This window comes from Phaenicophaeus curvirostris, chromosome 7 (assembly GCF_032191515.1).
Source record: "Phaenicophaeus curvirostris isolate KB17595 chromosome 7, BPBGC_Pcur_1.0, whole genome shotgun sequence".
Taxonomy (NCBI): domain Eukaryota; kingdom Metazoa; phylum Chordata; class Aves; order Cuculiformes; family Cuculidae; genus Phaenicophaeus; species Phaenicophaeus curvirostris.
In genome coordinates this window covers 22,053,872-22,070,823 of record NC_091398.1, presented here as the reverse complement: position 1 = coordinate 22,070,823, position 16,952 = coordinate 22,053,872, and the positions used below count along the sequence as shown (strand labels likewise).

At 36.9% G+C, this 16,952-nt stretch overlaps 1 protein-coding gene across 1 annotated transcript in view; it reads right to left on the bottom strand.

Annotated features, from left to right (window-relative positions):
* The window catches only part of LOC138722703 (sodium channel protein type 2 subunit alpha-like), a 90,964-nt gene that overhangs the window by 48,321 nt on the left and 25,691 nt on the right, over positions 1–16,952 (bottom strand). The window contains exon 2 of the mRNA XM_069861175.1: positions 1,575–1,898. Within this exon, the coding sequence (XP_069717276.1) occupies positions 1,575–1,847 (273 nt within the window). The 5' untranslated portion in view covers positions 1,848–1,898. The remainder of the gene's footprint in view (positions 1–1,574; positions 1,899–16,952) is intronic.

The following is a 16,952-nucleotide window of genomic DNA, read 5'->3' as shown; positions in this document are numbered from 1 at the left end:
CTAAGCATATCACAGCTTATCACTCGCTTGTTCATGTCTCTCCTCCTGCAGTGGGATGGTGCAGAGTATCAGAAGGGTAAAAGTGAGTGAGACAACTTGTGGGTTGAAATAAAAAGAGTTTAATAGTAAAGAAAAGAAAAATAACTAAAAACTGTAAGAAAAAGGTTGGGGGGGTATAAAAGCAAGGAAGAGTAAAACCCAAGAAGGGTGATGCAAATGACAAGAATTGCTTGCCACCAATCAACCAGTGCCCACCCAGTCCCCAAGCAGCGGCCCCTTTGCCAACTTCTCTGCTAGCTTTATTACTGAGCATGATGCCATATGGTATGGAATATCTGCTTGGTCAGCTGACCCAGCTGTGTCACCTCCCAACTTTTTGTGCACCCCAGCTTACTCGCTGGTGGGGTGTGGTGTGAGGATCAGGACAGAGCTGCTTAGCAGTAACTCAAATATCCCTGTTATCAAAACTGTTTCCAGTACAAATCAGAAAACAGAGCCCCACACCAGCTACTATGGAAAAAGAGACTCTATCCCAGCCCAAACCAATACAGCCGTGAATATAGAGTGACTTACATGAATATTATTTTTATACTGTTTCAGTGAACCGATACTCTGAGCAACAAATCCTCTTTTACATTACACAAAACTACAGCCTTCTTATAAAATTGCTGGGAAAACTTGGCATCCATGTAGATGCAAAGTGATTCTAAGAGGGCCAATACAAAGGCTTTAAAGGACTTCCTTGCCCTGTAATACGCTATTACGAAGTGCATATGACCTCGAATTGTCCTACCAGGGTACTGTCATTTATGTTCCTCACAGGGAATAGGAAGAGGGATTACTTGCTGGGGAACTGATATTAAAATCATCAGGAAAAATGCAACTGGCCAGAAAATCAAATCTTCTCCATGAGACTTGGAACAGGTGCAGTGGTCCTGAAGCAAACCACAGCATTATGGACTCACTTCTGTGACCAAAACACAGAAATCACATCACATGAAGCTAGCAATATGTGATAATAATCATATCTTTTCTTTCACTTATGCCCCTCCCTAGTCAAACAGAGTTAACATTTGAATTTTTGTAAAACAAATATTTCTCCAACATTTCAAGAAGTGTTTGATAATTGATTGTTTTGGTAGATGACTGAACAAGCACTCTGTCCAAAGACAGAACTAGATCTGAACTACAGATCGACCAGAACAAGGCTGAATTAGATTTCAGGTACCACCAGTGTTGCCAAGAGAACGCAGGAATCGAACAGCCACACAGAAAGGAAGTTTTTAATTGCTTCAGTCAGATTGGACAATATTAAAGCACATCTAATGTGAAAGCCACTAACTCAAAATATCACAATAAGGAAATCTTAAACATTAAAAGCTCTTTTTTAAGAAAAGGCAACTTAAGCAGAAGAGCTACAGCCATATTTATAGAGTAGTCAAAATAATTAACGTGATATCACATATGGCATGATACTTTCAACCAAGACTTCTCACTACCTCCACACCAGAGGACTTGCCACTTTACAGTTCACCGGGAATGTTCCAATTACATTCCTAACATAAAGCACTTACTTTTTTATTGATATAATATGGATCCAGGTCCTCCAGTGGCTCAGACACCATTTCTGGAGGAATATCGCCATAAATAAATGGCAGTGTCTTTCCTGCTTCCAAGTCACTATTTGGCTTTGGGTGATTTTCTTCATGACCACCATCATCTTTATGGTCATCTTTGTCACGATGAGACTTTTCATCAGCAATACGTTTCTCAATAGCAGCAAGAGATTCTTTGGTGAAATAGAAGAAACTGTCAGATCCCGGCGGTACCAGCATTGTCTGTGCCATCTTTTCATTCTGCAAACTTTAAATGCTTTTAGGCTCTTCTGCAAGAAGATCCTAGGAGAACATGAGAAAACAAACAGAAAATAGTGGGCAACAGCAACAAAAACCCTCAAATGAAAGCTTTTAGCATAGTCATTATCTACCTCTTTTCCAATTCTAAAGCACTGTAGCACAAAGCATTTGAATTACTTGTATAATACTTAATAGAAAATTAGCTACCTTAGCTTTCCTAAAGTAACAACATGGTAAACAGATACAAGCTGTGAGGTAAAGAAAAGAAATTAAAGAGGGGGGAAGATCAAATTTGCATACAGTTTGTCAACTCAAGTTAATAGAAACCTCAGAACAAGAGAAAATGAAAAACATTCTCACTTTCCCTACCCTAAAAATTAATTTTAAACACATCTTATCATGAAAAATCAAGAATTGTGTTCTTTAACACAGTCACATACTGCAGTCAATGATTACAATTTCTAACAGGTATTTATCATAGAACCATCAGGTTGGAAAAGACCTCTTGGATCATTGAGTCCAATGATTTCTGTCTGCCACTAAACCATGCCCCGAGCACCTCAACTACCTGTCTTTTAAATACCTCCAGGGAAGGTGACTCAACCACCTCCCTGGGCAGCCTCTGCCAGTGCCCAATGACCCTTTCCGTGAAAAATTTTTTTCTGATGTCCAGCCTAAACTTCCCCTGGCGGAGCTTGAGGCCATTCCCTCTCGTCCTGTCCCCTGTCCCTCGGAAGAAGAGGCCAGCTCCCTCCTCTCCACAACCTCCTTTCAGGTAGTTATAGAGAGCAATAGGATCTCCCCTCAGCCTCCTCTTCTCCAGGCTAAACAATCCCAGCTCTCTCAGCCACTCCTCATAAGACTTGTTCTCCAGCCCCTTCACTAGCTTCGTTCTCTTCTCTGAACACACTCCAGAGCCTCAACATCCTTCTTGTGGTGAGGGGCCCAGAACTGAATACAGGATTTGAGGTGCAGTCTCACCAGTGCCAAGTACAGGGGGAGAATAACCTCCCTGGACCTGCTGGTCACACCATTTCTGATACAAGCCAAGATGCCATTAGCCTTCTTGGCCACCTGGGCACACTGCTGGCTCATGTTCAGTTGGCTGTAAATCAACACCCCCAGTTTCTTCTCCTCCGGGCAGCTTTCTAACCACTCTTCCCCTTGTTTGCAGCACCACACAGGGTTATACACCAATTTGGGACAGTACCTTCAAAAAACTTGCATCTTTTATTACAAAAGTAGAAATGAAAAGAAAACCTTTCTATTACTTCTCTTTCACTTCCGATAGCAATAGTCTCCATCTGGTGGCTTACACTATGCTTGCTAAACTTATGTTTATATTATACTATTAGACAGATACTGCATAAATGCATTCTGCATTTAAAAGCCATATGCCCAGGCAGAAAGAAATTGGGCTGAAGTTTAGTCTTTCCCCCTCTACCATATCCAGACTTGACTCTTCCCAATTTTTAATATAACTTTGGTGGTGCTGTGCTCGATAATTAAGGAAGTTATGATGGATGAAGGGTTTTAGCTTTATACAAAAAAAAAAAAAAAGTGCACAATCTCCCCAAAGGTATTAATACTCTCACTGAGATCAGATATATTTTCAAAAGACCTAAAAATAATAAACTGATGAAGTTTCATCAACCAATAAGTTTCAAATAGATCACTTCTTTCTAGGTTTCTATTTTCTACAGTGACAGTGTAGTTAATACCCTTTGGTGCAATTTCTTCAGAATAAGCCAATTTTATAAACAGACAAAATGGAATCTGGTCCAGAAAAATCAAGTTATAAATGAAATATTACAGACAACTGCTGGACACAAATGACTATCTAGTAGCACAACACCAGAGGGAAACTCCTGGGTCCAGGAATGAGCCAATAACAACATCCTAATAATATAAGTGTTAGTATATTCTTATGGAATACGGTTAGATGAGCAAGAACAATTTTTAAATTATCTTTTAAAATATATTTTAATATGTATACAAAGAAAAATGCAGGGGTCCTGTTTATGTAATTCTAGAAATGGTACTTCACTCTAATTATTTCATTTTCTATATTTGAGGGGTAAAACGCTGCTTCAATACATTCTCCACCAAGGTGTATTAATCTAGTCCTATATTATTTAACAGCTGTAAGTTTGAGGTTTTGAGCTTGAGTCCACAGCCCTAAAAACGAAAAGCATAAAAACATTGTTTATATCTGCTATAGGAATCTACAAAATGCATTTTCTAACAATTAGAAAAATAATGGTCCCAAATTATATAGCAACAACCCCTCAGTACTGAGGAAATGCATTTCCCATACAGACAGTAGATTTATGTTTCTAGTTTTCAGAGTTAGAAATGACACATCTGCTCTTACTACTCTACATCCATAACATGATGATTTTTTCGAGTTTTATTTTCAATATGCTATGTATTATGGCACATTTCATAATGCTATTTGAAAACCTTGAATAAAGTTCTCAGCATACTAAAGAAGCCAGGTGAAATTACTAAGTCTTGGTAACCATGTCTCATGTATGAAAATTAATTGAAAGTAAGAAGCTACTACCATGACAGTCAGGTGAAGACATAGTGACATTCAATTAGGCAATTTATCAAATCTGATGAGTCATAAGGAAACCTAAATATATTTTTCTTTGTATGGTTTTTTTTTGTGCACATGTGAATACAAAAGAATAGAGCTTTTTTTTCCCAGGGACATTGAATTTTACTATCTAAATTAAGGCTTACATTATTCACAACTATATTGTTATTATGTCATAATGAAGCCTTCAGGCCATTACAACTTCTACAGAACGTAAACTGATTTTATCCCCACTACTTCAATAATACTATTCTGTAACTGCCAGCAAAACAAGCAGCAGGCTAGACTACAAATCCAGAAAGTTCTTAGGAAAATGGGTTAACCTAGAAAGCATCTGTTCTAATCAACAATTAAAAATCTCCTAGTCTTCCTTTTCCTCTCAAATAATTTCCTGCGTAGATGCTAACCGTACATACACTATTTGTGCACTTATAATGCTAAGCATCAATATAATTGAAGACATTTCTGAATTATTAATTGCTCTGAGACTGAATAAATTAGACCTAGGTACATTTTACTCCTGATACTTCTTGGCAGGAGACTGTGTCAATACAGTTGGACTAAGTGGGACAACTCATTTTAAACAAAAGATTTTGCTGCGTCCTTCACTTACAAGTTATTTCTCTACAGCTTGTTCACAGTAATAATTTTAAACACTAAACCAAACACCTGTGGAAGACAGACTGAATTTCGGTTTGCTTCTAGGGATTCAATTTCTCATATGCAGCTCACCTTATATGACCTGTGTCTTTTTCAGATATTTCTAACTAGCTGTTTTCAATTCAACAATCTCTCACTTAAAAGTATAAATTTACAGTAATATTCATAAGATATCAAAAAAATACTAATACTGCAGGAAAGAGAAATCTATAAAAGGCAGAGGACGCTTCAGCTGATCTTAAAAAGGAAAATTTCTCCAAGTCCATTTTTAGAATCTGCAATTACTTAGGCAAACTGTTCCATCTCTTCCCTTTATGAGATCAAATGTATTCATGAAGTGTAGATGCAGAAAATTCAGTCCTCAGGAACAAGCTACCCAATCACTGATGTATCAAACAAAATCTAGAACAGCGCCAATACACAGCAAATACAAACCTGAAAGCTTATTATTGTTGGCAACACAATGAAAATCAGTGAAAAGAATTATTTACATTGTCTGAAATGTGGCGCACACACAGGTTTTTATTCTAGCAAGTATGATATTTTTGTCATTCACAAGTGAGTACTATGACATTTTTCAAGACCAAAGAAATACTTCTCAAAATTTCAAGACTCTGCATCTAGTTAGGTCCAAATACATCATGCATCCAACCCCTTGGATAATAATTATAATTTAAAGCTTCCTCAAACTGTTAATTCCTTTCACAATCTAGATACAAATTTATATCAGATTTTCTCCTACGCTAAGGCTACCCTTCACTTCAAGAGCCCATCAGCAACTGGCACTTCCTACTTTCAGGTATTTACAGTAACAACTCTCAACTTTAAATTTCCTTCTGGTGTTATGAATTCAGTGAACCTTTGCTTTGAGTTAAATAAATGACACCAGTCACTGAAACTTATTTCTACATTTTTTGAGTTTATGTTACTTGTGGGGCAGATTTGCTTATGTAAATCCTAGTCTTTGCTCTTCCAAGGTTTCATTAGCAGCATATTTGGTTTCTTTCTCCTCAGTTCTGCAGTTCCAACTTCAACATGCTGCTGTATTTACACGTCATTGAACCAGTTTATGTCAAAATAAGACAGTTTAAAAACTAAATCCCAATAATGTGTGTTTTGCTCCAAAACATTCCTCTTCACGACAACAAAGATGATATCAAGTTAATTACATTATGACCTTGGCCTTTATAATTTTGGATAATTTTTCTGTATCAATTCACAGCAAAGACAAGCATAAAAGCTTTTCAATACTATTTTAATTTGTGGATTTAAATGAACATGCATCTAGCTCCTTGTTTTGATGCTTAAAAAGTAAATAGAAAAACTAAATATCTCCATGAATACCACATAGTAACATACTGTAGTTACTTAGAGATTAAGCCATGAAACAATACTCTCTATTTGTATTTTCAAACAATTATAGTATTCGTGCAGTGTTTAGTTGCCTTTTATTCATTAACTGAAAGAGAGTATGAACAGAGGACAATCATCATAAAGGATAAATCTATTTTCTTCATAACACGTACTTAATAACTAAGAGATGTGTTCAGTTAAAAAAAAACCCAAATACACCACTTAAAACTCACTTTAGGATGTAACTGCCAGATTTCCCCAGAAATCAGAAATTTTTTATCCAGAAATCACATGGATTTGATCTTATATTATTTAAATCCTGTGAATTTTTGCAGCTAGAGAAGGTCCTGAAAAAACAGTGAAAAAGAACTTTTATTTTTGCATAACAGAGAAAATAAAGTTTTAGAAAAGGCAAGTTGAGAAGGATGTTTAAAGCAAATCTGAAGGCAGTTCTCCAGAAGGGTGTGCATTCAAATTTAAAAGAAGGAATAAAAATGCTTAAGAAAGACAAAACTCCAAAAAAAAAAAAAAGATTTTTCAGAACTACTTATTCTGACTTCACTTAAGGAATAAGACCTCAAAGGCACAAGAAAAACAAGGATGGCATTGACAATATTGCAAGTTATTTTTCAGAGCCAGTTTTCTCTTCCATTACAGATTGCCTGTAGTGATTCCAAGAAGTCAATAAATAACACTTCCAGAAAAGAAGAAAGTACTACAGTACTTCTAGATTAATTTTTCAGAAGCTCTCTGGCTCAGATTTCACCTTCACTGAATGAAAGCCAGCTGACAAAGAAAAGGACATATCCTTGAAATTAAATTGTGAAGAAAAGAATTGCCACAATAGGCAGACGCATTGCTTTAAAATGTTCTGCCTACATAAAATAAAGACATTTACAAAATTCTTACAGATCACAGTCATGACATCATCACCAACACATATGCTCACTTCACATGTGCTTGAATGATACAATTTTTAAAATGCATAAAAATTATTTTGGCTTGAAAAGATTATTTTTGAAAAGAAAATTTCCAGGAATAATCATTATTTTCTTTTTTTTCTTTCTTTTCTTTTGTTTTTTGTGAAGTGGAAAGAAGTAAAAAAAAAAAAAAAAGGAAATAAACTAATTTTTCTTCAAGTTTACTTATTATCTGTCAAACACTACATCACAACATACTTAAGACCTTAAGACACAGAATTCGGTCCAAGTTCTTAAGTCAAGAATTCTTATTTAATTTAGCATATGCATGAGAACCAAAGCTTTTAACGTAACATCCAAAATTGATTATGCAGATCCTTCTCGCATAACAGACCATTTATTGGAAGGTGTTCAGCTACCCTGCTTTCTCACACAGCAGAAAAACCATAATTGTACACAGCATTAGGTTACATGAATAATATTAAATTAGTTTTATCCAAAGGTACTCACAACTTGCATCTCCGTGAAGGAGATTTTAAAAGCCCTCAATTATGTTTAAAGTGGTTGGAGCCTCCCAAAGAGTCTTTGTAATGGGGAGTGAACATTTACAAAGAAACTACATTTGGAAATTACAAGCTTGGAGACAATAAGTGAAGCTTCTTCTCTGAATTAAGAGAATTATAACTTCCACAACAATTGAATTTCCTTTGTATTATAACTTCATATAAAATCAGGATAACCATAGAATCATAGAACAGTTTGGATTGGAAGGGACCTTCAAGATCATCCAGTTCCAATCTCTCTGCCACAGGCAGGGACACCTTCCGCTAGATCAGGTTGCTCAAAGCCTCATCCATCCTGGTCTTTAACACCTCCAGGCATGGAGCATCCATAACTTGTCTGGGCAACCTGTGCCAGTGTCTCACCACCTCCACAGTACAAATTTTCTTCCAAATACCTGATCTAAATTTATCCTCTTACAGCTTAAAACCGTTACCCCTCATCTTATCACTGCACTCTCTGACAAAAAGCCCCTCCCCAGCATTCCCGTAGCCCCCTTAAGTACTGGAAGGCTGCTAAATGGTCTTTCCAGAGCTTTCTCTTCTCTAGGCTAAACAAACCCAACTCTCAGACTGTCCTCATATGAGAGCTGTTCCAGCCCTCCCATCATCTCCACGGCCCTCCCCTGGGCTCACTCTAACAGATCCACATCCTTCCTGTGCTGAAGAGTCTAGAACTGAATGCAGTACACGAGGTGAGGTCTCACGAGACCAGAGCAAAGGGGCAGAATCACCTCCCTTGACTTGCAGGCCACACTTCTGCTGATGCAGCCCAGGACACAGTTGGCTTTCTGGGCTGCAAGTGGACTTTGCCAGCTCATGTTGAGCTTCTCCTCCACCAGCAGCCCCAAGTCCTGCTCCTTCCGGGCTACTCTCAATCCATTCTCTGTCCAGCTTAAAATTGTGCTTGGGACTGCCCCAGCCCAGGTGCAGGACCTGGCACTTGGCCTGGCTGACCTTCATGAGGATTGCTCAAGGCTCCTCTGGATGGCATCCCTTCCCTCCAGCATGTCAGACATCCTACACAGCTTTATGTTATCAGCAAACTTGCTAAGGGTACACTCGATCCCACTGTCCATGTTGCCAACAAAGATATTAAACACTGGTCACAATACCAAATCCTGAGGAACCCCACTACTCAGCGGTCTCCACTTGGGCACTGAGTCACTGATGACAACTCTCTGAGCGTGATCATTACCTGCAAGTTAAAGTATTTAGGGCGAGGAGGAAATACTGAGAAAGAAAGAATTTGAGAGTTTCTTTTGACTTTTTATAGTTAGGTGCCAGAATTTTCACAGAGAAGCTATTATTGATCCATTAAAATATATTCCCTCAAAGGTCATTTACTATCCAGAAAGACAACCCCAGCAGCAAATCAGAGTTTCTCCACAATTTATTCAGACCATACAATTTAGTATTAATGAATTATTAATATATTAATAAATAAATTGCATACACATAATAGTACAAAGTACATAAGCACTGGGCACAGCAAAGAAACTACACACATTCACGTACATGGCATTTCTCATTAGTTTGGCACTTACAAGCATGGAACCAGAATGTGATCTGTTAATCCACATAAATCGGAATGCTCCAGGAAAATTACCCAAAGTTTGTACATGATACCCAGACATTGTAGAAATACCTCCAAGTGACTTATTCCATCAAATCATGCAGGTGTAGCACGTGCTATAAACACTTTAGACTGTTACAATAGTTCAAAGGTTTGTTATCATCATTCTGATAAATTTACTATAAAAATGATTTTAAAATAATATTATCTTGAATGCCTTACTTCTACCAATATATGGGGACTCCTCTGACTGACTGTACCAACACTGTCTTTGCATCAATGAACTTTCACAAATACAGAAAGTAATATAAGGTTACGTACCTTATATTGCCTACGCTACGAACTCAGTAGGTTCAAGGAGCCTGTTTAAGATTCTTTCCCCATGCCCCTCCACTAGGTCTCTCCAGGATCTCCCAAGATGCCTTAGTAAATCCTCCACCTACCATATTCCAACCTGCTCTTCTCACAAGCCCAGGCTTCTCTTACTAGCCTTCTATTAGCCCTCAGCACCATCTGTCCCTCCAGTTTTCTGACCTATGCTCTACTAGGTGAAATCGGTGAATATTTGCTACAGGTTTTGCTTGTCTGCTATCGATTTCTCCTGTTTTTCTGCTTAAGAATGGGGCCATCACTAACACAAGTCAACACTGCAAAAACCAGCTTCCAAAAAATTGCAGCTGAAAGTTTCCCTACTGCAGAACAAAAATTAGGAACTGAAATAATAATAACTAAAGCTTAATAATAATTAATTAATAATAATAAAAATAAATAATAACAGATTTAAAAAGCAAATCAGAGAAAAGGTAACAAAAACGAATACGATACAAATTAATAACAAACTGCAGAACCCAAATCTATGTTTCACTGGATTTGAAGCAGCAATAAATAATTTTCTCCAATTCTTAAAATGTACACAGACCTTGATTTTATCTATCAGAAAGCTCAGATAATTATTGTTTCCATTAGGCCATAGCAGCAAAGCACATGTTTACCTATAATACAAAACATATTTTTCCATTAACTGCAAACTGCTATAATTCTGAGGGAATCTTCAAATTTATTTGCGGTTACAGATAACATTTTTACAACATAATAGACACAAGGGGATTTTTATCGGATGTTTCTAATGTCCAGTTTAGAAATCAGTAATGGTGTCGCGCTTTGATTTTCCATGTAGTAAAAAAGGAGTTCTGTAAAAGGGTCAAAGTACATAACTGAACAGACGTATTATCTGAAATATTTCAGAAAGCAAATGTGCTTAGTTACTGCTTTGCCACGAGCTTTATAGCCCACAAACACCAATTGCATCAGGTTTTCTCCCTCAAATGCTGAAAAAGAATAAGATATTCCCTCCCACCCCAGTAAACGTACAGGAGGTGAAGATCAGCTACAGAACGTAAGAGACAAAGCAAGGAGTGCAGCCAGACCTTTTTCAGTTCCTTATTCTGACCAGACACTATACCTCACTTAATGGGCTCATTAGTGTAATCTGAGTCTACTTCTTGTTCCTGATTTCCTAGTGAGGTTCAGCTGCTGCTCCGCAAATGGATACAGGCTGGGGGTGATCAGTAAAACCTGGCTTGGGTTAGAGTGATATGGAAGCAAAATTCCCAAATCCATTCTATGCCTTTCTGCAAATGCCCTGAAAATGGAAAACTGCATCAGCATACATCATCACAGAGATGCATGGCAGGATGTTTTTCTTGAAAAGGTTCATTTGTCAGGTTCCGGAAGAATTTAGCACCTACAGTACAGTATTGATTTTTTACACATATCAGAAAACAACTGTTTACTCATGGCATCCATTAAAAAGCCACAGAAGCAGAATAAGCCTATAAAATGGAGATGAGTTCAATACCAATTATTCCTTTCAGCTCAAGAGCCTAAAATGCAGTGCTGTGTTGCTAGAAGAGATAAGAGGCTGTCAGCCACATCAGCAAAGTTCACTATCTGCTTCCCAATGAACATGAGAAGAGAAAATTCCACGATGGGAAATCACAGGAGAAAGAACAATGCAGACATGTAAGAGAAACTGCATTCTCATAACAAAGCCTTGCCACCCAACTTCCAGCTAAAAGTTCTGTCCACAGTAATGAGACATTTTGGAGTGACACTGATGTCATTGTTTATGCTACATCCTACCTGTACAGAGAATCCTTGACTTTCGAAATATTTGAATCTGCACTAAAAAAAAACAACCAAAACTCAAAACCAAACAAAAAGCTCCAAAACCCAAAAAACAAACTGCAGAACAAATACAGGTTTTATTGCCATTTTTTAATAAATCAGCAGCAAGAAAATAATAGCATACCTCAAGAGCTTCATGCTCATTTCTTCAAAGCGAAGTGCCCTAAGAATAGCTGTGTCCCATAAGTAAAGGCAGAACACAGGAGCTGGACAGAATTCTATTAATGATACTAGAATTCCCAATGTCTCGCCTGGATGTAACTGAGTTACATGAAAACAGAATAGCATTTGCCACCAAAACCTGCAGAAGCTTGACAACATTCAGTCTTAGAAAGGACTGGAATGAAATAAAAGCTTGCTTATTTGGCAATCTCAGTTACCTTTTTTATTTCCTCTCACCCGTTAAGGTAGTACAAAACCTGTTTATATAAACTGCACCCCTAAATAAACATGCATGGTTAGATATATTTAAGAAATAAGGAAAGACAAGTACTGTGAATTTCCTAAGCTTACCAAACAGCAAGAATATTAGACAAACACAGAAATGCTTGCTAATCTGTTAGTAAAAAGATCTTGTTTGGCGACAGTTAAAATATTTGAATTCACATTCAGGCCTTCACACAACCTAGGCTTTGATGCTTCTGGGATTTTGGTAACATCTGAAAGAACATAATTCAACAGTTATTCCTGGGTGATCTATTTGTTCATTCCAACATAAAAAATGACAACTAGCTTTTCCTCCAGAAACTTCACCTTGGCTGCAGTTATAATTCAGTAATTAATCAATTACATTTGAAACAGAAAATTAAAGTGCTTCCATAGTTGAACAAGAAAACAGAACATAGTTGAACAATTCACAGATACGTAGGAATATGAATTGACATACAACAGACAGGAATTTGCAGCAGATTAATCCTGGAAACTAATTACCAATTCTGAATTAGCAGGTCTATAAACCAAGTAAATTTTTTAATTGCCTACAATATAAGACAAAATTGAATACATGGAATAGCTATTTGTATATATTGTAACACTATTTTTTTAGATTAAATTTAAATCAGCATTTTGAATCAAAACCTATTGAACATAGTCTTTGACCTTACTACTAGGTTGTTGCAAAAATAATTGCTGTTTTTGTCATTGTAAACTGTGATGCTTATTTTGGATTACACTTTTAATTAACTGTGCTCTTATAGTATACTGTTTTAAAGTGCAAAATTTGTTCTACTTACTTATGGTACTGGTTTTGTTTTCACTGTTCATTCATATTTATATTACACTGTGAAATTAAAGGTGGAAAAGAAGCATTTTTGTCGCATGAGTTCAAAAGGCAATGTAAATAATTGGAAACTACTAGCAACATCAACCAAGCATTTGGACAGGGGACAGTCAGTGAACATACAGCTCAACATTAGTTCCAAAACTTTCATAATGAAAACAAGAGCCTTGAAGATGAAGAGGGTCACAGACATGTTTCTGCCATCAACAACCAAATGAGGGCCAGTATTGAAGCATATCTACGCAAAAAATCTCAAGAAGTTGCAGGAGAACTAAATGGACATTTGCACTGAATTGGAAAAATCAAAAAAGCTCAACAAATGGGTGCTGCAGGGGCTGAATGAGAATTTAAAAAATTGCCTTCATTAAGTCTGCTCTATGCTTCCTTTGTGCAACAAAAAAGATCAATTTCTTGATCACTTTGTGACATGTGATGGAAAATGGATTTTATACAATAGCCAGTGGTGTTCTGCGCAGTGGTTGGACTGAGGTGAAGCATCACAACAGTTCCCCAAAATGAAGCTTCATCAACAGAAGGTTATGGTCGCTGTTTGGTGGTTAGCAAGTAGAATCACCCACTACAACTTCTTGAAACCTGGTAAAACCATCACAGCAGAGAAGTATTGCCAGGAAATTAACAAAATTAACGAAGAACTGCAAAGTCTCTGTCCAAAATCGGTCAATTGAAAAGGACCAGTTCATCTCCATGACAATACCCAATTGTCTTTAAAAATGACTCTGCAGAAATTGCACAAACTAGGCTATGAAACTCTGCCTCACCTAGCTTAATGACCAGACCTCTCTACCACCAACTACCACATTTTCAAGCATCTCAGCAACTTCCTGTAAGAGGAGGTTTTCCATAACCAAACAGCAGCTAAAAAAAGGTGTTCAAAAAATTAATCAATTCCAGGACTCCAGAATTCTATGCTTCCAGGACAAATAGACTTGTTTCTTCTTGGCAAAAATGCATAGATTCTAATGTTTCTTAGTTACAGATTCTACAGTTTCTTGAATATCACATTTTATTCTAAACTGAATTATTCTGCTTTAAAGTTGATGGTTAAAAACAGCAACTACTTTTCTGCCAACTAACCAAATTTTACACCAGGCTGGATCTGTTAACTAAACTCTGATTTGGATTATTTCCTCCTCTTTCTACAGTATTGTACTATTACAGATGATTCACATATTAAAAAATAATATATCAGTTACATTCAACCTCAGCCTTGCTGTGAAAAACCAATATGACATTCAAACAAAAATATAGTAAATATAAGGGAATGCATCCTGCCATCTGCATATTCTGCCCTGACCAAATATATTAATGCCTCACAGTAATATCAAAGATTCAGATATATCTGTGCACATTTCTGTTAACCAAACTATTTTCAGTATTTTGCCAGCGGCTGAAGTAAAGGGGAAGCACTTCCTTTGATTTTCCCATATTTTCTAACAGCCAGACCTATTGCACTATACAATTGCTTTCTATACAAGTAAAATACAAAGGGGAAACAGACAGTGAAAAAACTTGGAAAATAGGCTGCTTGAATCTGCAGTGTTAGGAAATGTTATGGTGAGACTAGGAAGATAACCACAGGTTTCTTTCACAATCAAATAAGCCCTGCATTTGTTACACTCCATCTGTGTTGCTCAGTTTTGTTCAGGGATGTAATTATTTTTAAAATAAAATTTTTCCCTATGACCACTGAGTCTTTTCAGTAAACAAGGTTAATTCACTTAGGCTTTATCCGTCATTTTCAGACATTCACGTGATCATAAGCCAGAATAATGGAACTTCAAGGCAGCTTTGGCAGTAGTTTTAACTGGGGCTAGAATCCAAAAGTCTTTGTATTGTCTGAAGTATTTGTCTTCCCTCATCCCTTTTTCTTCTTGGCTTTCTATTTTACTTGTTCCTATATTGTGAGACGGGTCTACATTAAAATTTATCTGACAGTACATACAGCGGGCCAGAATACAACAGGAAACCTTTCTCCCTTTGCACAACAAAATACAAAACGCACACCAGTGAAGAGCCTAAAGGAAGGCTGGAAACATCCCTGATGTTCTCACTTACTTTTCTTATTTACTTGCTTTTGAAAATCTACCCCTCTTGTAGATTGTGTAAACAACAAGCATGAACAACAAAAGAATTAACTGGATGATTAAGTTATTAAAAAGCAAAACCCCAAAGTTAATGCTACCCTTGCACCTGCAGGGGAAATTATGGACAAAAAAATAGATATGGCAGTATCTTCTAAAAGAAAACGAAATCAGCTGAATGAAAAGGGAAGTCCAAATTTGAAGTAGCAATTTAATTGCAGAATTATCTTCTTTCCATTGAAAATATTTTGCCCTCCACATTTAAATTTAGAGTTTCAAAATCAAGGTTTCACAGGGTGATATCGTTTGCCAGCTGATACATGAATGAGGCAGCAGTAAAATGCTGTACTACATTGAAAAATATTGAAATATTAATAGTTATTAATGAAGCGCTGCTGATGATAATATTTGAATCAAACCAGGGAAATACATCCTGCAAACAATTTACCCGATTCAGAGTCCAATTTAAAGGATGTCACTACTACGTGCAAGGAGAAACAACCTTCAGGAATTAAGTATAAAATATTCTTGAAGATCAGTGAGAAAAAGATCAAGTTCTAAGAGCTATTTTACGATAATCTGTAGAGGAAGATAAACATAGTTTATCAGTTCCAGCGCAATCCACACTTGTGGTCATTGACAACATATAAAAAATTCAAAAGAAAATTAGTATAAAAGATATCCATATTTGCTCAAACACGCTCAAAAATTCAATGATTAAGACTACAGAGACAAAGTTGATAGTTTTACTGACCTACCTCTTGATAAATTCTGAAATATTCAAAATGTTTGCAACTGTACCAGCTTCATGACTACGCACAAAAAAAAATATATGCCAAGTTCACACTGCATTAGTAGGGTGTTCCACTTGGTAGAATAAAGAACACCATAGAAATTACTCTGCCAAAAATACCTATCCAGAAGTCACAGAACCATCTACTGGCTTGGAATCACCAGTTTCCCCTGCCCTGAACCTAGCGATTCACAGCCCTTTTGAACAAGCCCACTCGGGGCATTTGGCATGGTTTAAAAAGTCAGGGTGGATGGGGCTTAGAGCCAGTCTATGATGACAGGCCTGTCCACCTGCCCTTGTCTGAAAGTTGTCCCCATCTCCAATACAGAGAGATAAATACCATTTTGATCCGTACAGGCCCTATATCACAAACATGAAAGCACTTTATTCATAGAGTCTTGTTTTTATTAAGATGGTGTGATCAGCAAAGGAAATATCCACCTTCATTTCCCTGATGGTTATCAGAGTTTGTTCATTATCAAATCTAGAGCCATTAGGAATACTTCTGGAAATGACATCGGCTAATTATTTACTTTGCAGCACAAAGCAACCCACAGGCAGATCTCTGAAAATGTACCCACGGCAACAGTAACTAAAAGTTGTCATAAGCATACAAGAGGCAAACATTCCCCCAATTCTTCCAACCCAGATTTACAACAGAAAAAGAAGGTTATATCACAACACCATGTAAAAAAAAGAAAAAAGAAAGATTACTTAGAGGAACATAAAATGATACTCCACATAAAGGATCACTAGCAAGATGACAGGTAGCTCGTTCCATAATACCAAATCAAATTCATTCTTCAAGCAACTTTGTGATTTTAAGAGAGATCCTGGAATCATCCTATGGCAAATATGCCAACGAATGAAAGGGTCTCACTATAAAATCCGTAGTAAATGTAGTAAACCAAGCAATTTGAGGGCTTTTTTTACAACATTTGCAGGAATGAGAAGGGTTTGGGAGGCTGTATCTCCCCTCCAATACCTACATCAGAGCTGAGAGCAGAGGCAAACTGTGCATACACATCCTTTTGGGTGGACTCAAACATGAAATTTAAAGGAAC